We start from the raw sequence: 22,058 nt of genomic DNA, 5'->3' as shown, positions 1-22,058 counted from the left end.
ACAGCTGAACTCAATACATAAGAACTATTTAAGAGAAGCTGCTTTACAAGCAGTGGGTGGCAGATGACAATTAGGTTTTTTCTTCTATTATGGTACAGGGGGGGTAGGGAAATTATCACCATTAGTCACAGTGTGCTTGATGCAAGGCAGGCTCTCTGTGTCTCCTTTCCCATGTTTTATTCTCCCTGCATATCTGCACATATTGCCTTTATTCCTCCCTACACACACACTCTCATTCTTCAGTCTGCTCCCAGTTTTGTCTCCCTTGGCTTTAATTCAACCCTAAATATGTTACATATTTAAATATGCTAAATGCAAATCTGACCAGTTTCCTGAGCTGTTGGAAGCGTTTTGCTTTGGTCCTTGAAGATCAGGATAGAAAAGTTGAATCCAAGCAAGGCAGGGATTAAAAGAAGAGGAGGGGGAAAAGAGAAGTGCAGGGAAGAGGGGAGGCACAGCAGAGATCCTCCAGCAGCACTCAGTTACAGGGACAGCAGGAGCTGGGACAGGGAATGGGGAGCTGGGACAGAGGGAATGGGGAGATGGGACAGAGAGAAGTGATGGGGAGGTGATGGGAAGATTCAGCTGGGCTTTACTGGTGTTCCTGACCCCAGCTGGAGTCAGGAACACCAGTAAACCCAGCTGGGGTCAAGAGCACCAGTAAAGCCCAGCTGAGTCTCCCCATCACTTCCCCTTCATTCCCAGCGACCCCACCAGCAAGGACCCTGCTCTGAGCTGCAGTCCTCTCCAGGAAAAGCTGTAGCACTGTCCTGTTGTGTTCCCTGTTTGTATCAGTACTGGGTGACTCCACTGTGTGCTGGACTGAATATGGGGACACTTCCTGAGCACCAGACAATGTCCTGGGCTGAGTATGTGGTGCCTTTTTGCTAAGAAAATGACTAATTTCAGCAGACTATCTGCAGTAAAGTGACTTTTGTCCTCAGCTTGGCACACAGCACATCAGAGTGATGGGGCAGAGGCCACGAGGGCTGCAGACCGAGTTCAGCATGGGCCCGAGGGTGCTGGGGGAGACACACACAAAGACATTTATTGAGCACATTCCCATCAGGTAAGAGAGTACACAAAAGGGCAAGAAAAACTAATAAAAAAATTCTATCAAAAAGTTATTTGGCCATAAATGAACATCAGGGTGGCAGCATCAGATATGATGGTTCTCAAATACTTTCCTTTCCCCTGAAGGTCAGGCAGCCCTTTAATAAAATTTGAGAATCACAGCTGTAAAGTCTGCTCCTGCCTCTGTTCTTTGCCTGCAGAGAGAATATATATGCATGAGTCTGTATTTCAGATAGCTGGGGCTAAGGATAACTCAAAAGATCTTCAAAAAAGGATAAAAACATCCTTTGTCATAGAGCAGCTCCCAAACCATGATTTTGGTTGAAAATAGGCACAGTCGTATGAAAAGCTACACAGAGCATACAAAAGGCAACAAACAGAAGTATGTGAATTCAGGACACGGCTGAATCATTTTAATATCAGCTGGAGCTTTGAAAATGTGATTAGCATACAGTTAGGAGACACTTCTCCTTTGCATCTAAAAATACCATGGCAGTCCTGGAAGAGAGCAGCCACCAGCAGAGCAGGAGCTGCACAAACCTCCCTCAGCCATTGTCTGCAGGGAGCAAAAGGGCCCCAGGTGCTTCCTTGGTGTTGTGGAAATAGCAGCAAGTTCATTTAGCAGTTTGATTTTTATGACACTTAGCATAACAAACACATCAAGGTCAGCCTGAAATAGTCAAAAGACATACATATTCACGCCAGACACTGACATCCTTTGACAAAAGGCTGTGCATCTCCTGTGGCACTTAAAAACGAAGGAGGAAACAGCATAAAGAGCCCCGTTTTGTGGCTCTGATTTGTGTAAATCCATGTCCCACACACGGACCGTGGGGAAGCTGTGGGTGCTCTTGGGTCAGTCCAGCTGGAACCTTCCCCTCCATGGCTGAGCCCTGGTGGGGATGCTGGCACAGCCCTAAACGTGGGGGGTTGCTGAGGGAGGGCAGCTCAGGTGTCCTGCAAGGGGCCCCCATCAGCCCTTGTCCCTTCAATGGCTTTGTCCCTCTCGCTGGGAGCTGCGGGCAGGCCCTGGGGTGTCCTGGCACAGGGGAGCCCTGAGCTCCTCCAGCCCGGCCGAGGCCCTGTGCTCCCCCTGTGCCCTCCTGGCCGAGCCTGGCACGGCCCAGCCCCACTGCTCCCCTCACCCCTGTGCTCAGGGCATCTCCTGCTGTGCCTGGGCAGCCAGCTGCTTCCACTTAAGGCAGTTCTGTGCTTTTCATTGTGTTTTTAATTCTCATTTCACCGACATTCACTCCCACCACCGTGTTTTCTGGCTTCTTCCAGTTTCTGTCCTTTATTTTTACTGCTGGAGTCAGAGATGATTATCTCCAAGAAAGAGATTTCAGCTGTGTTATATTGATGGTAAGTGCTGTTTTTCCTGCTCTGGCTGATTTTCCATGCAAGATGCTTTTGGTGTAGCTTGAAGTGTTGCAAATGGTTTGCCACGTCTCCGAGTTTCCCTTCCCTGCCCTGGCTGGTCCAGGGAGCCTCTGCTCAGCCCTGCAGAGGGGCACAGAAACCCACAAGTGCAGGCTGCCCTGGGGCACCGTGGTGTCCTCAAGCACCTCTGGTTGTGTGCCAGGGCACAGGACAGCCAGGGCACCACAGCAGCCAGCATGTTCCAGTGCTGCTGTACCTTCTCCAGCATGAAATGGAGATCCTCCACCCCGCTGGGAAAGTGCCCAGGAGCAGGGAAGCACTGCTGGAGCCCAGGACTAAAGGCACTGATGCCACCCAAAGTCGGTATGAACTGGACCTGGCCAAGACGATCCTCCTGGACCATCGTTCTCTCCACCCAGGGGGTTTCTTGAGGTGCCACATGAATCTCTGAGCGAGCATCTTCCTCCTCCTTTCAGTCAGAGGTGCCCTCCCCAGCTCTCCAGCAGCACTCTGGGGTAGCCTTGCCCACACTTCTTTCCCAGCAGCCCTGTTGGGTGCTCATGCTCCAGAGCACCATCCTCAGCTGCTTCCTCAGCGCCTTCCCCAGTGCCCAGCAGGGAAGTCCCTCCCTGCTCTGCCACACCCCGGCACAGAGGCTGGCAGTGCCAGGAGCTCCCTCACATCTGGCTGGCAGTGCCAGGGGCTCCCTCACATCTGGCTGGCAGTGCCAGGGGCTCCCTCACATCTGGCTGGCAGTGCCAGGAGCTCCCTCACATCTGGCCCCCACAGCTGGGAGAGCAGCCAGCCCTGTGAGGGAAGGCAGGAGCAGGAAAGCAGCCTTGTCACGGGCCACCAGCAGCCACCAAAGGGCCAGCAAGGTTCCCTCAGGCGCTGCCAGGCTGAGCAGAGACACTCCAGCCCAGCCAGCTCTGGAACCTCGGCCCAGGAGCTTCCCCTCCCTGCCAGCTCCTCAGCCCCTCGCTGCATCGAGCCCATCCAAACCCCCACAGCATCCCCCAGCCTCGGGAAATAATCTGTGTCAGGGCAATAAAACAGAGCAAGCACTACTGAAAGGTGCTGCTGCCTCAGCATTTTTATTTTCAATCAAAGCAGCTTTTTTTTTTTTTTTTTTTTTTTTTTTTGTAATAGTTTTTCCCCTTTTGGCATTTTCATTAAAAGACCAACAGGAAAAAAATCCTCAAGAATCCCAGAGTGGAAGTTATAAGCAGCCTGACACCTGGTAATGTGATATTTCAAGCTCTGGTCTGGCACTTTTATGGTATTTCTGAACCAAGCACTCAATCAAGTGCGCTTAAAACTGAAAGTTTGTTACTCCCAGGTTTCTCCTCTTACATTTCAGCAATGGAAGAATACAGTACAATAAGACAGGGAAATACCTAGCAAGTAAATACTTTTACCACAGCATAATTATTCCCCTCAACAAAAAGGGGAAGGGAAGGGAAGGGAAGGGAAGGGAAGGGAAGGGAAGGGAAGGGAAGGGAAGGGAAGGGAAGGGAAGGGAAGGGAAGGGAAGGGAAGGGAAGGGAAGGGAAGGGAAGGGAAGGGAAGGGAAGGGAAGGGAAGGGAAGGGAAGGGAAGGGAAGGGAAGGGAAGGGAAGGGAAGGGAAGGGAAGGGAAGGGAAGGGAAGGGAAGGGAAGGGAAGGGAAGGGAAGGGAAGGGAAGGGAAGGGAAGGGAAGGGAAGGGAAGGGAAGGGAAGGGAAGGGAAGGGAAGGGAAGGGAAGGGGTGTTTGCCCAAAGCACAGCCGTGCCTGGGCCCCTCTCTCAGTGCCACAGCAGCTGACACCACCCAAACAGCAGTGCTAATTGCAGAGACAGCAGAATCATCTGCATTCTGCCCAAAACAACCCATTGTTATTTTTATGCACGCACACACAGACACAAGTAAAGAACTCTTCTCATTTCAAGCTGTGCTATTATGCTAACTACAGAGAAATAAATATGCCACACTGTAGCTAATAAGTGTCATTCACATCAGTATTTATTCCAAACATGTTTCCCCCATCACGTCTGTTCTGCCTGGAACTGCTCATCACTGAGGAGGAGACCTTTATTTCTAGTGATTTAAGCAGACAGGAGAGAGTTAGCAATTAAAGCACACTTTTGTACAGTTTAATTCTTTTTATTTCAGCTATCAGGGAGCGTTATGTGCTATCTCTGTATCTATTTCTGGAGCCACCACCTACCAGCGCTGGGTTTGTAATTCAGCAGTTTGCAAGATGGGTTCTCTGGCCTGAGCTTGTGGCTCTCAGCCCCACATTCTGCTCCACAGGACAGGGTCTCTCTCAGGAAAATGGGCTCAGAATCATTTTTGTTCATGCTCAGATGCCTTCCTGCACTCCAGCATTTCTCCTTCAGCCCATGTCTGCTGGCTGCAGGTGGCTGCTGTCCCAGGAGCTGTCCCAGGAGCTGTCCCAGCCCTCCCACAGCCACACAGGGAGCTGCCAGCAGCCCAGCACAGATCCAGGCACCTCCGGCTCTTCCCTTCAGGGATTATTTCTTGGCTCATCAAAGGCTGGCAAGGACTGAATGTCATTCAAGAAAAGCATTTCAGAGCTAAAAATAGTCTCCTGATTTTTGCTTCCCTCCCAGAGCAAACACCTGCCTGCAGATGAATTCAGTGCTCCTATGCACACATCTCCTCTTCCCCCTGATGCAGCACACACTGCACAAGGCTGCACATAAAACCCCAACTCCTGCTACCTGGGCTGGACTAGGATGTTCAACTGGAAATAGAACTGAGCCAGAAATCACCACCAGTCATGGAAAACAAGCAAGGCTTTGGCTTCTGCCCAAGAGGAACAGATCCATGGGCCCATCCTGACCAGAACAAGGTCCCAGCACGAGCCCATGAGGTGTGCAGTCAGCTCTGACACCCACACCTGCACCAGTGAGGTAAAAATGGCTTCAGACTTGAGCAGTGCAGATGCTTAACTGAGGGGCTGATGTTGCTGCCCTAAGGAAGGAATCCCAAGGACTGAAGGAGGGCCAGAGCTAATTACCTGCCCACACAGACCTGGGGATCAGGTGTGGAGGATCCTGTTATGCAAGAATACAGCTGGGCATGTTACTGCAAGTGGGGAGACAAGCCTCCATGTGAATTGCAGAGAAGTAGGGTGAAAAGGAAAAAATGAGACTAAGACAGTGCTCGGGGTGGGCTTCAGCTGCAGCTTTTCTTTAACCTTTTCCCCCACTCACAGATACAATCCTTGCCCCTCCCTGCTTACAGCCTGGTCCAGCTGAAAGCAGAGTTAACTTGCTTCAGTGGAAGACAACAAGAATGGTTGTGCCGTGTTTCTTCCCCACAAATGAAGGGGCCAATCCCACTCTAATCTAGCTGGGGAGGTGAAGGTAGAGGAGTGTTGAATATACACATTTCTATCCAGGATCACATACCAAGTATTTTGGTACTTTTGTCTTTTTCATATTTTCTTATATTAAGGCAAGAGAGACATCTAGAGATGACAGGTGGGGGATTGCAAGCTCCTGGAAAAAGAGTTTTCTGGAAAATTTTAGCATGGTTTCTGGAAAATTTATAGCATGGTTCAAAGAGTGGGAACAATAAATCAAGTGAATTAAATATGAAAAATTTAGTCATAAATTCTAAAAGTCCAAGAGGAAATAGCAATGGATTACAGAGTAGCAGGAATGCTGTCCATTTCCATGGCCTTCACACAGAATTATCCCCATCTGTTAAAACAGCAGTGTGAAAGCTGGAGGGGAGGGGGCACATACCCTGCTAGAGCACCTTGTCCAAAGGCAGGCAGTGCCACAGGAATGCATACACAACAATTAAGTGCAGCACCAGCAGATAAAAGCCTCAATTAAATGTAACTAAACTAGACTAGGAACTTGAACCCTACCCCAGCTCAAATGTACCAACAGCATCGCTGTTCCCAACTCCATCACATGCCTGATCAGATGGGCTGTCCTGAGAATCAGGAAAATTACAGCCATTTCTGCATTAATACAAGAGCAGCACCTGAGCAGAGAAAACATCAGGGACATGAACAAGAATGGAGGCCACCAGCCTCTCAAACCCCTTGACTTCAGTAGAATAGTTCTCCAGACTAAACTGTGGTTAAATCCACCCAGATATTTACTGAGAGATGGATACTTAGATTAATTAGCAGTAAGACATAGCCTTGTCTTACATCTAAATTAGCTAAATAGCATTAGACAAAAGGATGAGGAGGAAAAGGTGCATTTCCAGTCAAGCCACTGTCACAGACCAGGCTCCTTAGCCTGCTGCACTCCTTTGAAGAGCCACACTTATTCTCACCTCCAATAGTACCTTAAACTTGGTTCAAAGCATCAGACAGAAAAAGCTATCCCTGTGGACCAGGGCACAGGAATCAGGCCACTCCTCTCAATCTCCAGCGATTGCAGGTGGGATGCTGCCCTCTGTTGACACCAAATGGGGTTTGGATCCACAGCAGGCAGCTCGTTCGAGCATCCTTCATCCTCTTCTTAAGCCACGGCATCAGGAGTAATGGCAGCCCCAAACACTGCCCCTGAGCCCGGGCTGTACCTCACAGGGGTACACCTGTGGATATTCTCAGTTCAGTCAGAGAGAAAAACAAAGATTTCTGCCAGGTTAAGCCTGGGAAAAGTCCAGGAGGAATGTAAACAATTATTGTCTCTTTCTGTTCGTATTGTTTGTAGATATGTTCTGCCACCGTGTGCTATTCATAGTGCACCAATGATGTGAAAGGTTTTCACTTTGAGACCAGCCATATCTCACCTCAGTGATCCTGGTTATAAAAGAGGAACACTGCTTGTTAATAAAGTTCATTCTTTGTCTTCTGGAGTCTCTTCATTCCCGTCCCTGCCTCAACAGCGACATCACCAACCCTCCCCCAGCCACTTCCAATTTACTCGTTTTCATAACCAGATTAAGTCTGACCCACTCTACCCATGGGACTGGGCCATGATGCTGCCACTGGCTGTGAGAGCGGGGCTGCAGGGCGGGGCTGCAGGGCGGGGCTGCAGGATGGGGATGCAGGATGGGGATGCAGGGTGGGGATGCAGGGTGGGGATGCAGGGCGGGGATGCAGGGCGGGGATGCAGGGCGGGGATGCAGGATGGGGATGCAGGACGGGGATGCAGGACGGGGATGCAGGGTGGGGATGCAGGACGGGGATGCAGGGCGGGGATGCAGGGCGGGGATGCATGGCGGGGATGCAGGATGGGGATGCAGGACGGGGATGCAGGATGGGGATGCAGGGCGGGGATGCAGGATGGGGATGCAGGGCAGGGATGCAGGGTGGGACAGCTCCAGCACGGGATGTGGCAGCAGCACCCTGACCTGAGCCTGGCTGAGCAGAGCAGGGGCACAGGCTAAAGCTGCTTTACCTGCTGGGTCACAGCTGTGATGGCTGAGGTCACAAGGTGGATTGGAGACAGCGTCAAAACATCCAAATGGGATCACTGGTTCTCAGTTTGACTGCAAACAAATCTGCTTAGCTGGAGGTCTGTACGCTGGATTAGAGTAGTTACAAAGTCAAGAGTCTGTTTCAACCTCCACATCTCCTGCAAGCGCTTTCAGAGCTCTGCTGGCTCTCATCTTCCTCGGGAAGCAGTGTCTGTCCAGAGCAAAGACCTTTTCCTTAACAGTATCACCTTCTTTTTCTCCATGAAGAGTAACAGACTGAAGCGAGAGGTTACAGAGTTATTGAGTTCAGACTTGGCGCCTGAAGAGCTCCTTCCATGCCAAGGTTTATGTTGAAGTACCACCTTCAAGGCACTTCCAGCTCAGCCGTCCATGGTGGGCATGGGGATGTATCAGCAAGCAGGACAACTTGGTTTCCAACTGTATCAGAACCACAGATTTCACCAGCTGGTTCATTGCTACATTTCCAAGGGCTCCTTCCTGGGGAGACTCCCAGCGAAGGGAAACAAGGCAGGGCAGTTCCAGCTGTTGTTGGAGGACAGGGCAATCAGCCCAGCTTGCTGCCCATCCTCTACCAAGTGGCACTGCCTGGGAACACATCTGTATGAAGGACACTCTGCTGCCATGTACCTGAAGAAAACACCAACTCATTCAATGCTAAATATTCCCTACCTGTAGGTTCAGACAACTTTATTTCCTCACTCTGAAAATGTAAAGAAATCCCAAACAGTCGTTTCTTGTGCCAACACACAAAGCAGCTGCACAGTAACTACTCTACCCCAAATTCTGGTGTTTCAAAACTTTCAAAGTAGAAATTTGAAGGAAAAGAATTATTCCTCCCAATCTCAGTTACTCCTTTCACCGTATGATATGAAACGAGTTTGTGATTTGAAATCAAAACTTCAACCATTTTAATTATTCCAGAATCCCACATCCCACAGCTTTTTTAACCATAAACAGGAAATACCTTCTGGCAAGGTATCTTCTATTACTGAGGCAAAAGGCGAAACTCTAGCATCACACACAAATAACTGCAGAACTGTATTGAACACCTGTGAGGTGAGCCCAAGCAGGACAGCTGGGATTAGCATTAGTTTAGCGTTTGAGCTCCCTGCTGAGGCTCTCCTGTACAGTGACCCCAAAATGCCACTCCAGTGGTAACTTCTGGAAGTAAATTACATCATGAACAGAAATAGAATTGTGACCAGGGATGGTGTGGAACCCAAACACCACCTGAAGTGAAGCTGGACCTGCAGCACTATTGAAGAGCTGTTACAAGCACTCTCACAGGCAGTGTTCAAAGCCATTAAAACACCAACTGGAAACACCAGAGTCCATTTGAACAATTTATTAGTATCCTCTTTTTTTACAAGTTTTAGAAAAAGAATCCCAGGATTTTGCCTCCTGTGTGTTTTCGTCTCGCCTCCTCATGGTCCATGATGCCAGCTGAGGTTGTCAGTACAATATACCTGCCAAGAGAGAGCAAATGTTCAGTTCATCTCCCTGCTCCAGGCTGCTGCAGAGCTGAGAGCACCAACTTCATCTGTGCTACAAACAGCAGGGCCTGCTCCTGTAAGAAGGGGCCCAGAGCAGTGAGAGTGGGTTACCAGCAGTGCAAAAGCAGCTCCTGTCACCAACACAGCTCTGCAGCACACTCAGGACACAGACAGACTTGTGTTCCCCAGCTATTCACCTCCTTCCTTGCCTATTCCCAGTGGGCAGTCCCTGTCCAGCTGCTGGGTGGGTTTCTAGCCCAAGTCCACTCTATCCTCCACAGGTGCTGCTCCCCAGTGCAGGGAGGTGCCACAGTGCAGACAGCATCTGCACCTTCAGCAGCTGTCACTGCTAATGCCAACATCTGCACTACCAACACACCTCACCCACACAGCTCCAGGGCTGAGAACCTCCTGCCCACTCTGTAAATATTCTCACAACTCCAAATGACAACACAGGGCCAGCTGAAGCAGGAGTTACTGCTGGAGCTTTAAGAACAGAAACAGCACAGAACTGTTAATCCTTCCTTTGATGGGACAGACTGGCTGAGGCCCTGGAGACCCTTCCTGCTCTGCCATCCTGGTGCACTGGGAATTACAGCTCTCAATTCCACACACTTTGTGAAGATACACTGCATAACAATAAGATTTCCTGTGCTGTAGAGGTTCGTTCAACAGAGGCTCCAAGTTCATCACTTCATATCGGATTACCTTGCACACAGTCAGGATATGTGAATTCAAGTAGTGCAATTTACTTTCACTGACCTGGTAACTTACATAACTCCTTCCCCATTTAAGAACAGCCATTCATAAAATCAAAACAAATACAAGAAAGTCCTACTTTCCATTAAACTGTGAAATGGTCAAACAAGGATTTTACCAAAGCCAAACAGAAACAGATCCTTGCTTGGCAGTGCCCCTGTAAAACTGGGCATTTATATGGAAAATGGATTTTTACACTGGAATTTAACTCCAGGCTGATCAGAGGAAAAGGTGCCAGGTGAGTCTAACAGAGACAGTTTGTGAGTGTAATGTTTTTACACACAACACACACCTGACCCCTCCTTGTACTCACCCAAACTGACGGGAAGGCAGCAGGTTGTTCTGCCACTTTTCCAAATCCTTCAGCTGCACATCGAATCTGGGACTGATTACACCACACTGTAAGAGAGGATTGCATTACAAACTGAAGAACGTTATGGATTTGCACACTGTGATCCCAGCTCCTGCCTGGAGGACTCTACCAAGTGCTGCCACACACAGCAGGAGCGGTGCTTCCTCCCAGCTGGGACCTCACCCAGAAACATCACTGCCTCTGCCTCACTCCCTCCTCCTCCTCACCTGAACAGCCCTAAACTGCTGCTGAAGCTGCACCACCCACGAAATGCCCACATCTGGGGGAATCACAAAAGCACGCTGTAACATCAGCAACATTCCTGGGATTGCTCAGGGATATTCCACCTCTAACCAGCATACACAGTTAGCAAAAAAACCCAACACCCTGTAGATTTTAACCAGGAGAAATTAACATGTTACTGGAATTTTCAAGGTAACTGTATTACTGACCAAGACCACCAGCACCACCACCAGTGACCTCACTGGCTCAAATTATCTTAACAACTGTCCAACACCAAACCAGAAGCACACCTGCCTGCACTATGCCCATTTTTATCAACTAAACAACTGCTCCCTTACTGCAATGAAGGAGAGAAACACATCCATTAGCCTGGAAGATCTATTTCATCCTGGAAGAGTTCAAGGAACACTACCCTCAAACCTGACCTACATCACTTTTATTACACATACAGAACACTGTGCCTACTGTAATTACTGTTTATTGTAACTACTGCAGTAATTTGGGGGTGTCAGCATTATCTGCCTTATACACTGCAATTTTCAGATGGCATATTTATTCACCATGAGGACAGTCCCCAACATATTCTGACCAAGAAATATTTTTTATTTCTACTGAAGAGCCAACTCTCACTTGAAGAGCTTAACTGCAAACGATGCACAGCAAGTCACCACACAACTACACAGCTCAGTAGTTTGAGACAAAAGCACTTAAGAATTTCCAAAACACACACAAATGCCTCATATGCCCCAGGAACTTCACAGGCACCAATTAATGTAACATTCAACTCTTCATCACTGCAAGCAAAACCGAATTGGCAGCAGGAGAAAGATTTGTCTTCTCCACATCTGCAGCTATCAAACATCAACCAGAAACCAACGCAGCCCCTATCTCTCAAGACAAGTCTTGCAGATAGCTTAAATATCAGAGAAACTGAGAAGCACAAGGTAGCCAGAAAGCCTTTGAAGAGACATTTCAAAAATACACAGCACTTGCACGCAGACTTCCCTCAAAGTGTATCTTACACAGTCAGAGTTTAAAAGAAATGTAATTTGTGACCCATATCACTTTGAATCCAGACAAATTAACCACCCCTTTAACTGACAGCATCCATGCTACTCTCATTTACACAGATTCAACAAATACTACCTTCTTTACAAGCAGTTCTTTTAGAAATGGAGCAGACAAACATAAAATAAAGTCTCATTTAAACACCCCTTTAGAGAAATGAATTCAGGAAGACAAATCCTACCTTGTTGAGTCTGCCTGTGAGGTTGACAACAATCTTCCCAGCTCTGTGATCATCAATTATCTCGAATTCACCAATGTAACCTGCAGGAGACCAGCAGACAGAGAGACAGAGAACACTTAGCTACAATAACACAACTAATTAACTGTGTTGCACCAAACTACTTCAAGCACCTGGATTTACTTATTTTGGCCCAGCAGCACCCCCGGGCACCGGGGGGAGCGGGGCTGGGACTTACCGTGCTTCATCATCACGGTCAGGAAGCGGACGATCACCTTGGAGCAGGGCCGGATGAGCACCTGGCGTTTGCCACGCTTCTCTGCATTGTTGATGCTTTTGAGAGCGTCGGCCAGAACGTTCATCCGCACCATGGTGCCTGCAGGGAGGGCAGGAATTACCGCACCGCTCCTCGGCACAGCAACGCCGAGCAGCACTTCTGCCGGGGCTAGTGTTACAGCTAAACGATCCAGCGCTGACAGAAAGCTGCATTAAACCTTAAAAACACTCTCAGCTAAATAAGCAAACCAAGTCACGCGCTCAGCTGTGATCAAGGAGAGTCACCACTACCGAAATCTGACAGAGGTAAACGTGGCTTTATCAAAGCACACACACGATCTCAGAACCACCACCCAGACACCAAGTCAGCAGTGTGACATCTCCTCAGGCAAATCAGTTTGCCCTTAAACCCGACTAACACCCAACTGCACAGTATCGATCCCGTGCAGTAACTAGATCCTACGTGATGTTAAATCAGCAGATGCTGCTGGGCTCGCTGATCCGCAGGAACCCCGCAAGATGCACAAACGCAGCGCTTGGGAAGGTAAAGCCGGCAGCAGCTCTCACATGCTGGCGAAAAGGAGCCTCGGAGCACGCCCAGCGCGGCAGGGATGACTTGGCACTGCCGCCCCTCCGACAGAGCGCGGACAGCACCGTCCGCAGAGCTGTCCGTGCCCGGCACGGGGGCGGGGCCGGGGGCACACGGGGACTGTCACCGACGAGACACCAACACCGCGCCAGCCGCCTCCTCCCGGGCCTGCCCGCACAGCGCAGCGGCTCCGCGGCTGTCCCGCGCCCGGCCCGGCCCGCACAGCTCGGCCGCGGCCGCCGCTGCCGCTTCCCGCCGAGCAGCGCGGGCACAGGCGGGAGCGCCGCCCCACCCCGCACTCCGCGGGCTCCGGACGGCGCCGGGGGCGCTGCCGGCGGCCCAGACCGGGCCGGGCGGGCGGCGCGGTGCCCGGAGGCCGCGGCGGCGCGGGCGGGGCGGGCGCGGGGCGCGGATGGCGGCGGGACGCGGCGGATGCGGCGCGGCCCAGACCGGCCCCACTCACCGAGAGCGCGATGGCGGAAAAGGAAGAGCCCGGGCCGCGCGGGCCGATGGGAGCGCCCGCGGCGGGCGCGGCTATCGCGAGACTTCGCGGCTCCAGCCTGGCCTTCCCCATTGGCCGAGGCCGCGCGCCGCACTTCCGGAGCGACGCCGCCGCCCGGCTGCCATGGAAACGGGGACGCTTCAGGCGTGTATGGCGGGGCACGAGGGACAAAAACTGCGCTCCGCCGGATGGAACGCCCAGCTGAGCACCGGGCTCAGGACAGCGAGGCGGGGACACCGCCGCACGGGAGACGCCGCCGCACGGGGCTGCGGTGAGCACAGCCCCCGCTGCCGCCTGGGCCGGTCGGTACCGAGCCCGCACCCCGCTCGCACACGGCACTCGGGCTGTGCAGCGCACCGGCAGCCCCTGAGGCGGTGTCAGCGCGCTCTCCCTCGGAACACAGCTCGGACACCGCTGTCACCGCTGTCACCGCCCGGCTGCACACACCCAGATCTCCCCACAGGCTGTGCCGCTCAGCACTCCGCTCCCTCAGCCCTTCCCAGATCTCCCCACAGGCTGTGCCGCTCAGCACTCCGCTCCCTCAGCCCTTCCCAGATCTCCCCACAGGCTGTGCCGCTCAGCCCTCCGCTCCCTCAGCCCTTCCCAGATCTCCGGCCACACTGAAAAATGCACTGACACCCTCCTCTGTACATTGACGAGCAGCAAGGCTTCAAGTAGATTCTCTTTAGTCTGTATTTACCTATTCAACAGTTACAATAGACGCTGAAGAGAGTTCATTTAAAACAGTAAACTTTTAAAACATTAACACAGGTTTCAGCTTTTTAAAGAAAAACAGTTCAGTTTTAAAAAAGAAGGGAGAGATCATAGAAAAGCACAAACAATTCAGGCTTATTTACAGAGTCAAACTCAGCATATTCAGAGTGATTTTGTATACAGACAAACATTCATAAAACCAAACGTGCTACAAGGCTCCATGACAACAGCAGTTTCCAGAACAATCCGCTCTTAAGGTTACACACACCTTCACTCATTTTCTACAGTCTCAGTGCAATGAGTTTACACTACAGCTAAATAACTACAAATTTATGTATTCCAGACCCTTACTCCACACATTCTCAGTACACACAGCCAAAAGAAGCAAACATGTTCAGAGAGACAATGAAATCTTCTGCCCCATTTTGGACGTGCACCCTCAGCCATGGCCATTCTCACTCTGCTAACTGTCCTCCTGCCACAAAGATCAGTAGTAACAAGTCTCCAAGAAGCATCAGCCTTCAAAACTGCCTCTCACACTTGCTGTAGCCACAATTAGTGATCAGCAAATCTAACACAGTTACAGAAATACTATCAGGCATTACAGCTCTGCTGTTGGGGTAGTTATGCCCAGGGTCTGTTTGATGAAGACACTTAACAAGCTCCATACATCAAAGATGTCTCAGACAGGATCAGCTCCAGGCTGCAGAACCCTACTCAGCACAGCAAAAGACAAACCCACAGCAGCTGCTGGAATGACTTTTTCACTTCATCAGGGAGCCAATTAAAAAAAAAAAAATTCAGTGAGCAATACAACTTCTATTGTCTTAATTATACATTAATTCTCAAAACTGTTCCCAAGAAAACCCTCTACTAGAGTGAACAGCAGTTATGTCTTCATTCATTTTTCTTTTCCTTGTGCTTGAGAAGTTTGTTGATCTCCCTTTTCGCCATTCCAATGTACTTTGTGATGATCCCATGTTGGTTTAGTCCAGGAAACAGTAACAAGAAGCTTACTAAAAAGGAGAAAAAAAAGAATACTTAACAAGCTTCTGCCACTCTGCAATTCTTTGCTTCCCTTAAGTCCCATTAATTGCTTGAAAAGAGATGAACATAACCCTGCAACAAAAACACCCCACCACACTTAACCAAAAATTACTTCTGCCAGCCTCAATCCATCTCAGGCAGCTAACAAAAGAGTTCCTCGTCTTCTGCATGCACACACTTACCAATAAGATAGGTCAGAAAGAGATTGTGCACTTGCTGTCCAATCCAGGCAACCACAGCAAGAGTGAAGAGCATGGTCATGAAGTACTGAAAGTGAAAAGGGAAGGGTTACCACAGACACGTTGGGTACTCTCCCTTCCCTTCAGTATTTGGCAGAACTTCAACATTTCAAACTAATGTGAACCTTCCTGGCTCTTCCCCACGTGATATCTATGCACAGGCATGCTAAAATCGAGATGACAGGACTCAATTTGTAACTGTCTATTCTCTTATTTTCAGACCATCACCTGGACAGGGTGCACATTCTTTTTTGCCCAGATGTCCCTTAGTGCCAGACTGTGCCACCCCCAAAGCTGTTCTTGGGACAGTGGCTCATTAGCTCATGTACCAGCTGACACACTACTAAAGATCCAGTTTTTGGACAGTTTGTGCACCCTGGAAGCAGCTTGTTTCCAAAACATTACCTAACCAGAGAAATCCAGTCTTCCTTTATCTTACCATCAAGGGTATGCTCCTAAACTACACAGAACTGCAAGTTTTAAGTTTTGTACCCTACCACTCCAAGTCTGGAAAAATGTGTGACCGGTATCAAGTTAGAGCCAGAAGTGCTGTTGTTGGTGTGGAATACCATTCAGGCACATACCTTGCTAAAATACTTCAGGCAAAGCTAAATCAGACAAAAACTTAAGACAATAGAGATTAATTCCTAGAACTTGATACCATTTTTGGCTTCTCCTCCTTCAGAGTGAAGAGGCGCTTCCACCAGCCAACAATCCGGCGGCGAGATTTCACCAAATTGCTGCAAATCTCATGAAATCTTTGCTGCTGTTCCGTGGTCCTTTTAATAAAGGGAGGGGGAAAAAGCCAGAAATAAGAATTCAAGATTTAATTTTTTTTTAAATCTCCCATGGCATTTTTCCAGCAGTAAAAATGTACCCAAGTGCTTATCCCAGCATTTGCTTTGCTTAGCTGGATACCTGACTGAGCACCGCAAGGAAGTGCCCATGTAATTTTCCTGTATGCTGACTCTGTGACATTTCCTCCCAAAAAGCAACCACATCCAAACCAAAGACTACTGACCTTAATCTGATAGCAGTGATACACACAAATAATCCATACTGACATAAGAACATTTAGCCATCAGTCATCCTAAAGCAGATACACTACAATTCACCTTTAACTCAAAAAATTGCTCAAATTAGGTTTTTCTTCAAGTTACTGCTTTTATACAAGATTTGCCTTTTTTCAGATCTGTTTCATCACATTCATACTCTTTTTTTCATCACATTTTCTACTGCCTCTTTACAAACAATCAGTACTCTTCCACATAATTTTACCTCTTAATAACTATTATCCATTAATTACCAAAAACTAGCCTAGCAGAACTAATTAGCATGCCTGAGGAAGAGTAAACAATGTGCCTACTTCTTAAAAGAAATTATTTTTCCAGAAAAGAATAAAGGTATGTTGTAGTGGTAGTAATATTCCAGAAAAAGAATGAAGAACAGTTGCTACTGTCCTCACTTCATGTATTAGAGATTGCTGATTTCTCACTTCAATGACTCTGCAAAGTAACTCTTTGATATCCACAAATCAGATATCCATTTTGATAAAGATCATAATTACACTCAAGAAACTGTTTCAATTGAAGCTTTCCTCACCACTTATTAGAGCCAAAGATTCGAGGAGCAAGAGCAGGAACCAGGTAATCAGCCAAACAGAGGAACATAACCAAACAGGAGACACCTGAGAGAACTGATGGGTCCAAATAGTAGATCATCCTGCAGAAAGAAAAGAAATTATTTCTGAGTGCTCAAACTGCTCAATACGAGACATGCTTGGTCACTTCTCCAGACTGGCTCAAGGCTTCCAATAGCAGACTTATTCTCTTGCCTAACCTCAAACAAAATTACAAAAAATGCCTTTTTCTCTCAATATACAAGAATATGCTACAAGCAAATAAGGTACAAAGTTCAGTAGAAGTAAAAATCCATAATTAATATTGTCTCAGAAATTGACCAACAGTGAACTTAACACTGAGGGATGAGGATGAGTGAGTGAACATACAAAATAACCAGGTAGAATAAAAGCCCTAATTTTGTTGCTCAAGTCACAGAACTCAGATCCACTAGAGGCTGTCATTGCTCTGGCTCTCCTGGGAGAGCCAGCCAAACCTGTTCTGGACAAGAGGCCATCAATCTCCCCTTAAAGCAGTGCTGCATTTTCCATATTCAGTCTGCCATCACTCAAACAGAGCAGAAGGGCAACTGGATAAGAACCAGCTGATCTCCTGATAACACCCAGCTGGGCTCTGTGCTATTCAACTGTACTTCACAGAACTTCCTGAAAACTGAAACAGTAAAAGCAAAGAAACAGCCCAGTCCTTGGTGGGGCTGTTCTGTACATCTGTAGAGTGCTACTGTGCTGGGTGTTCAAGGACATTTTTTTGAGTTCAGAACCTGAAGCAGTTCTGCATTTCCACAAAATATTACTCAGCACAAGATCTTCCCTTCTGTAATCACAGAATTTATAACAGAATATCCTCAACTTCACACAATGGCTTCTTTTAAAAGTTACTTTTCAGTTTCCATTTGATTTCCACTTTCCTCACCTCCCCTAAAAGCAAAAAACTTTATATTAGCCAAAAGACCAATTATCCCTGCCTCACCTGGTTCAACATTTATTTTTGTAATTTCTCTCCTCATTGCAGGAACAGTTACAACTGGCAAACTGCAGAGCTGGCACAAACAGCCGCCTGTGCAAGGCAGTCAGGTCATCTTTACTCCCATGCTACGTAAGGGCACGTCCAAGTGCCTCCAGCACCTCCAATCAGACAGGCAACATCCTTCCACCCTGCAAACTGGAAATTACTGTAGTCTTCCCTTTTGCCCTTTCTCAAAAGACATGACAGAATATTAGAAAACTCTATGTGTGCAAAACTAACAGAACTTATCCTAATCCCACAGCAAAGAGGCAGAAAAGGCTATTTTGCCCTATGGAAACAAGCTTTCCACAAGGATACTGCTGGTGGTGTCGGGGGGAAGCCAAAGCAGATCATGAGATCTGACAAAGAAGCAGGATACAAAGAATGAGGGCAGAACACGAATGCACCACTGAAGAACGTTCAGCTGAGCACAGTACAAACCCCAGCAACTACTGCTGGTAAACAGCTTGTGCAGAAACTATCCTGAGCAGGATGTGAATCATGCTACTTCCTGCTTTCATTACTTCTGTTTGTAATTTCCAACATAGTTCACACATTTTAAGAAAAAGAACCTAGAGTAAAAGCCTTTCTATTAAGACTTCTCCAGGTGTCCAACTAATTTTCTTAATAGGTTTGGTAGTAGCAATGAAGATGCAATGATGTTGCAGGCTCCCTCCAGGAGGTACTTACAGGAAGGAAAAGGAAACAACACTCATCAGTGCCAGAGGAAACCAGGCTCGCTCCCAGCGAAGAACTTTATCGGTCATCAAAATCACTTCTCCCCATCCTTGCAAGTGCTCTTCCAAGCTTGCAGTTTCAGAAGCCTACGCAAAAAGAGAAGAAAACCCCTTTAACTAACCAGAATATCAAGTTAATTACCACACTGAAGTAGCTTTAAAAAAACCCCAGTGTAATAATTAAAGATCCCAGCCACAAATCTTTCTGAGTAATTAAATTAGTAATAATATTGTGAGTTTTATACTAAGTTATGACATTGTAGCAGTGATGCCTTTAAGCAGTCAAGATCCTAGCAGCATGTACAGGCCTCCTCCCAGATTTTGCCAAGGTGTTTTCCCCTAATCTCCCATTTAGCATATCCCATCCTCCCAGATTAGTAGAAAGTCAGGTTTTAAAGCCTTTCAAGTTTTCAGTGCCCATGACTGAAAAACTGTAATATGAGAACTGTTTAAAACTAAATGTATTTTCCAAGACAACACTAGCACATTAAATTGAAGCTTTCTAGCTGCTGTCCAATGCCAGTTTATTATGAGGAAGATGGATAAAGACTCAGAACCCACAGTAAAGTTATCCAACTGATCACATTTGGACAGCAAGTTTTCCCACAAGCTGCCCAAAACAGCCTTTCGACTCCACTTCCCATATGATTCCTACATTCCTCCCTACACCTCTCCTACAAGGAGGCCCCACTTGTGCTGCCATCAGCTTGTTAAGAAGTTCACCTGAGGTGTTCCACACTTAAAATTTTGAGTTTAACAGTCTCCCCTCGGTGGGAGATGGCATCTTGGAGATTACAAAACTCAGGCAAACTGCGAACAGAACCGACTGCTGCCCGAGCAGTAAGAGGAGGAAAGTCATGAAGACATGCACGTCTGCCGTGCAGAGGTAACAGAACAGGTTTTACTCAGCTGTATGCTACACTTAATTCCAATAAGAACTCCGACGCCACCAGAATAACAAGCACAACACAGCTCGTGGACTTTCTACAAACTCTGGAGCCTCCCTCCAAGCGCTGAGCTCTGGAGCTGTTCCCCGTGCCCAGCTGGGTGTGCAGCACCGCAGTGTCCAGCCTCTGCCCCTTGGCAGGCTTTTATAGCGACTTTCCTACTGCCCACGGCAGCCGCTTACCAACTGAGGCATAACTATACATATATCTACATATAGCCTTGTGTATATTTAACTATTCAAGCATATCTCAGCATGTTTAGTTAAGCTGAATCACCCAATGCCTGCCGCTCTCCGGTATCGCTGCGGCGCTCGGTCCCGCAGCGGAAGGCTGCACACACACGCACACAGACTGACACAGACAGACAGACAGACAGAGTCGGGGTAACCGCGCAGATCCCGTAAGATCAGCCAAGCGCCGCTGGGGCTCCGGCCCGCGAGCAGCAGCGCCCCGGGCCTGCAGCAGCCGCACCGAACCGGCAGCGCCGAACCGCGTCACGCAGCGTGGGGCCGAGCGGCCGCGCCAGGCACCGCTGCGGGCAGAGCAGGACAGAGCAGAGCAGAACGGAGCGGAGCAGGGCAGGCCTGGCCCCGCCGCCGGGCCCCGCCCGCCCTCACCAGCTGGTAGACGCTGTTGTTGTCCCCCTCCGCCATCTTGCGCCGCTCCCGCACCGCCGGCCACGCCCTCCCTCACGGCGCCGCGCCGCCGCCTTTTATAGCCTCCGCGGGCCGCCTGGGCGCCGTGATTGGTCAGCCGCGGCGCCCCGCCGGCCGCCGATTGGCTGCCGGGATTCGAAGGGCGCGGGGCGTGCGCGCGCCCCGCTGGCGCGCCGCAGTGCGGCTGAGGCGGCGGCGGGAGGGGCGGCGAGCCCGGGAAAAGGGACGGCGGGAGCTGGGCTGGAAAACAGCCGAGCCCAGCCTCCAACCGAGCGACACACATCACATCTGGCCCTAAAACACCTCCAGGGACGTGACTCTGCCACCTCCTTGTGCCGCCCGGTCTAATATCTCATCACTCTGTGAAGAAAGTCTTAATGTCCGACCTAAACCTCCCCAGGCTCAGCTTAAGGCTCTGTCCCCTTGTCCTGTCCCTCGTTTCCTGGGAGCAGAGCCCGACGCCCCGCCGGCTCCAGCCCCCTTTGAGTAGCTCTGGGGTCACCCCCGTGTCCCGAAAGAACACGCCCGGCTCCCTCAGCTGCGGCTCCTCACAGCCGTGCTCCAGCCCCGGCTCCATGCCCTGCTCTGAATCCTCTACAGATGCTGCCCCAGCTCCGTGCCCTGCTCTGAATCTTCTACAGATGCTGCTCCAGCTCCATGCCCTGCTCTGAATCCTCTCCAGCCCCTGCCCCGCTCTGAATCCTCTCCAGCCCCTGCCCCAGCTCCATGCCCTGCTCTGAATCCTCTCCAGCCCCTGCCCCGCTCTGAATCCTCTCCGGCCCCTGCCCCAGCTCCATGCCCTGCTCTGAATCCTCTCCAGCCCCTGCCCCAGCTCCATGCCCTGCTCTGAATCCTCTCCAGCCCCTGCCCCGCTCTGAATCCTCTCCGGCCCCTGCCCCAGCTCCATGCCCTGCTCTGAATCCTCTCCAGCCCCTGCCTCAGCTCCATGCCCTGCTCTGAATCCTCTCCAGCCCCTGTCCCAGCTCCATGCCCTGCTCTGAATCCTCTCCAGCCCCTGTCCCAGCTCCATGCCCTGCTCTGAATCCTCTCCAGCCCCTGCCTCAGCTCCATTCCCTGCTCTGAATCCTCTCCGGCCCCTGCCCCAGCTCCATGCCCTGCTCTGAATCCTCTCCAGCCCCTGCCTCAGCTCCACGCCCCGCTCTGAATCCTCTCCAGCCCCTGCCTCAGCTCCATGCCCTGCTCTGAATCCTCTCCAGCCCCTGCCCCAGCTCCATGCCCTGCTCTGAATCCTCTCCAGCCCCTGCCTCAGCTCCACGCCCCGCTCTGAATCCTCTCCAGCCCCTGCCCCAGCTCCATGCCCTGCTCTGAATCCTCTCCGGGTGTAGTTTCCCATTTCTCCACCTGTGTGTAGTGCAGAGCAAAGCATAAGCTACAGATCCAAGTGTGCTTCAGAAATCAGGCATGTCTCTTCTGGACACATGTGCCAGAAGCTGGGGTGGTGATCACAGAGGTCACAAAGGGACAGATACAGAATCCTCATTGTGACAAAGCCAATATGACGTGTGAATTACACTGTATTTTGTACATGTATGTATGTGTATAAATGAGGTACTTAAAGGAAGTAACTGCTGGGATGGAGACAGACATGAAACAGTGTGTTCTGGAATGTTAAAAGCTTAGCCATTATACCAAGGTATTTCTTAATGTAGCAGAATTAAATTACTTTGGGTGCAGCAAATGAGGCACATAAAGTGTAATGCCCTGTAAAATCACAAAGAGCCAC

The 22,058-nt window shown here is 49.6% G+C and overlaps 2 protein-coding genes across 3 annotated transcripts; both read right to left on the bottom strand.

Moving 5' to 3' along the window:
- Positions 1-9,199: 9,199 nt before the first annotated feature.
- Positions 9,200-13,432, bottom strand: RPS15A (ribosomal protein S15a). 2 transcript variants are annotated; one of them, XM_030284809.4, is made up of 5 exons: positions 13,291-13,432; positions 12,201-12,338; positions 11,966-12,045; positions 10,435-10,520; positions 9,200-9,335 (listed from the first exon to the last, which is right to left on the bottom strand). In XM_030284809.4, exons 2-5 carry the CDS (start codon positions 12,331-12,333, stop codon positions 9,242-9,244), a joined length of 393 nt encoding a protein of 130 aa, XP_030140669.1. In that variant the 5' UTR covers positions 12,334-12,338; positions 13,291-13,432; the 3' UTR covers positions 9,200-9,241. The 2 variants fall into 2 exon arrangements, with proteins under 2 accessions (XP_030140669.1, XP_072791689.1); XM_072935588.1 differs by lacking the exon at positions 13,291-13,432 and adding an exon at positions 12,806-12,932.
- A 570-nt stretch (positions 13,433-14,002) lies between these two features.
- On the bottom strand, positions 14,003-20,323 carry ARL6IP1 (ARL6 interacting reticulophagy regulator 1). Its single transcript, NM_001245800.1, is given in 6 exon segments — positions 14,003-15,059; positions 15,273-15,357; positions 15,991-16,108; positions 16,932-17,051; positions 18,665-18,798; positions 20,276-20,323. Coding segments are annotated over 6 exon segments (612 nt in total). The 5' UTR covers positions 20,312-20,323; the 3' UTR covers positions 14,003-14,940.
- Between the last annotated feature and the right edge of the window lie 1,735 nt (positions 20,324-22,058).

Source organism: Taeniopygia guttata, chromosome 14 (assembly GCF_048771995.1).
Source record: "Taeniopygia guttata chromosome 14, bTaeGut7.mat, whole genome shotgun sequence".
NCBI classification, from domain to species: Eukaryota; Metazoa; Chordata; class Aves; order Passeriformes; family Estrildidae; genus Taeniopygia; species Taeniopygia guttata.
Note: the sequence above shows the minus strand (reverse complement) of the source record. Positions and strands in the feature narration are given on the sequence as shown.